A 2,654-nucleotide genomic window follows, 5' to 3' on the forward strand; every position below is an offset into this window, starting at 1 on the left:
CGCCTTTGAAGGGGTTGCACCTTCTGCAGACGAAGCAGTGGGTCTATTTATATCCCTCCGACCCACTGGGGGTAATATGATTTGTAATTTATTTTAGGTTTAACAAGGGTTGTTTTGTCACTTAACGATCTGAGCATTCTAGGTGTTCATTTATGATTTAGAAAAAGTTTTCCAGCACTTGCAACACAATTAGGTCATAGAAATGCCAAGGATTAGAAGTAGTTTAGCTTTAGTAAGGGTTTTACGGCGCTCGCAACTGCATAAGGTCATATGAGCGCCAGAAGATTAGAGCTGGTGTTACAAGAGAGTAACAAACATAAAAAAGAAGAAGGGGGGATAAGAACGATAGATGTTTGATAGGAAAGAAGGAGCAAACCACACTAGAGCACCCGCCAACCACCCACTACTAGAGAGTAACATACAGAGAAAAGAAGGAGGAGAAATAAGGGCAGCAGACGTCAATTTTAGTTTCAGTAAGGTTTTACAGCGCTCCCAACTGCATAAGGTCATATGAGCGCCAAGGGGTAGATGTCAACAGAGAAGTCCAAAAAGGGAATCAGGCTTACTCTACTCACCTCTCTAGCCTCAACAGCACAAAGTCTGCTTCGACTATCAAAGCACCCCAGAAATAGCAGTTCACAAGAGAGGGACAAACATACAAAAGAAATAGAGGAAAAATGACGATAGTAAGGATGAGGAAAGAAAAAGCAGCAGTTCCCCATCCTATGTTCTTCCAGCACAGTATGAGCATGACATTGATAAATCAGCCCATTTACAATTCTACTGGGCATAAGAACATGTTAATGTCCCCCTTTTGGGAATGGCCTAAAGACAATTAAGTCAGTAGCATTGCCCTGGGGGGTAGATATAAATTAGACAAGAAAGAAGGTGCAAATGACACCAGAGCATCCACATTGTAATGCAGGGTGCTGTGCGTTAATGACCAGTTCAGGAAATGTTTGCAGGCATGAGTTTGTATATGTCGATCTGTCCCGCTCGTTTTATGCAAGAAAAATTCAGAAATTATGCGATTCTGTTAACTATAACAAAGAATGACAAAGGAAAATAATCCGAAATTATGAGAGAAAAAAAATCAAATTTTGCTGAAATATGCGGGGTGCATAAAACCACGGGGACAGGACGATGTGATGAGATGTGAGTATGACATGCAAGACACAACAAGTTTTTGAAAAACAAATTTCTTCCTAAAAAAGATAGACTCGATCGTATTTTCTTTAATGTTCATTCCAGTAACGCACATACATACACATGTTTCAGCACGAGAGACATGTTTTTTCCACCGTTTCCCTGAGTATTTTTTCTACAGTCACCTAAACCTAGTGCACTATGTCTCATTATAACCCCAAAAGCTTGCCTCCAACTTCTAAATAGCGTAAACAAAGGTTTAGTCATTACTTTATAAAACTTGGTCCGGGAATAGTTCCGAAAAACAAGCAAATCCTAGCAGTAAATAAAACGAAACAGTTGTGACTAGTACTGGACGCTCCCAGCGTCTGATGGGGTTCAAAGAGTTACGGTGAAGACAACTGTACTAGCGGGTGAACAGAGAGTCAAAGACCTTTCAAAAAATATTAAACTGTCCCTGTGGTTTTATGCACCCCCCAAAACTTAACAAAATTTGATCCTTTTTTGCATAATTTCTGATTATTTTCCTTTATCATTCTTTGTTAAAATTACCAAAATCGCATGAAATTTCTCATTTTTGGGCTCAGTTTGCATAATTTCAGAATTTTGCTTTTTTGCTTGCATAAAACTACGGGGACAGATTAAAAGATCTATTCAGCTTGTCACTGCTGTAAACCTAGCTGCCTTTGAGCTGTTGGTCTTTTACGCAATGGACTGTTGGAAAAGAATAAATCTATCAGGGATGCCACTCAACTTTTTTTTAAATAGCTGAAAATCCACACGCCACGGTCTCGCTAACATATGAATATCAATTTGAAACCCAAATTTTTTTTTTCCAACTATAGATTCTATCTCGATCTCAATAACATGATAGCGGATCAGGATCAAAATACCGGAAGTACCAGAAAAAAGCGGAAAAGTGGCATCCCTGATCTATTTGCCTGACTGCACAAACTATACAAGGTACGGCAAAGAGCTCACCAACAGACGAGCACCCGCTCGGAAAAAGCTTGGCGACATCCATGTCCGGGCCTGTAGGGAAAGCATCAATATAGCAATCATTCGTAATGACTCGACTTTTGACTAAAACCATTCACAATGAAATTAACTTTGACTAAAATCATTCACAATGAAATGAACTTTGACTAAAATCATTCACAATGACACAAACTTTGACACAAATTCATTCACAATGACTTAAGCTTTGACTAAAATCATTCATAAAATTACACGAACTTTGACTAAAATCATTCACAATGAAATGAACTTTGACTAAAATCATTCACAATGACACAAACTTTGACACAAATTCATTCACAATGACTTAAGCTTTGACTAAAATCATTCATAAAATTACACGAACTTTGACTAAAATCATTCACAATGAAATGAACTTTGACTAAAATCATTCACAATGAAATGAACTCTAGTAGTAGTAGTATAAGGTTTTACGGCGCTCGCAACTGCTAAGGTCATATGAGCGCGCGAAACACAAGTTGTTCACCTCT

The 2,654-nt window shown here is 38.4% G+C and overlaps 1 protein-coding gene across 1 annotated transcript in view; it reads right to left on the reverse strand.

Moving 5' to 3' along the window:
* Positions 1-2,654, reverse strand: part of LOC101845767 — a gene marked incomplete in the record, with an annotated part of 39,874 nt that overhangs the window by 26,018 nt on the left and 11,202 nt on the right. Inside the window, 1 exon segment of the mRNA XM_005096589.3 lies at positions 2,128-2,178. Coding sequence (XP_005096646.2) covers positions 2,128-2,178 — 51 coding nt within the window.

The sequence above is a fragment of the Aplysia californica genome, unplaced genomic scaffold (genome assembly GCF_000002075.1).
Source record: "Aplysia californica isolate F4 #8 unplaced genomic scaffold, AplCal3.0 scaffold00132, whole genome shotgun sequence".
NCBI classification, from domain to species: Eukaryota; Metazoa; Mollusca; class Gastropoda; order Aplysiida; family Aplysiidae; genus Aplysia; species Aplysia californica.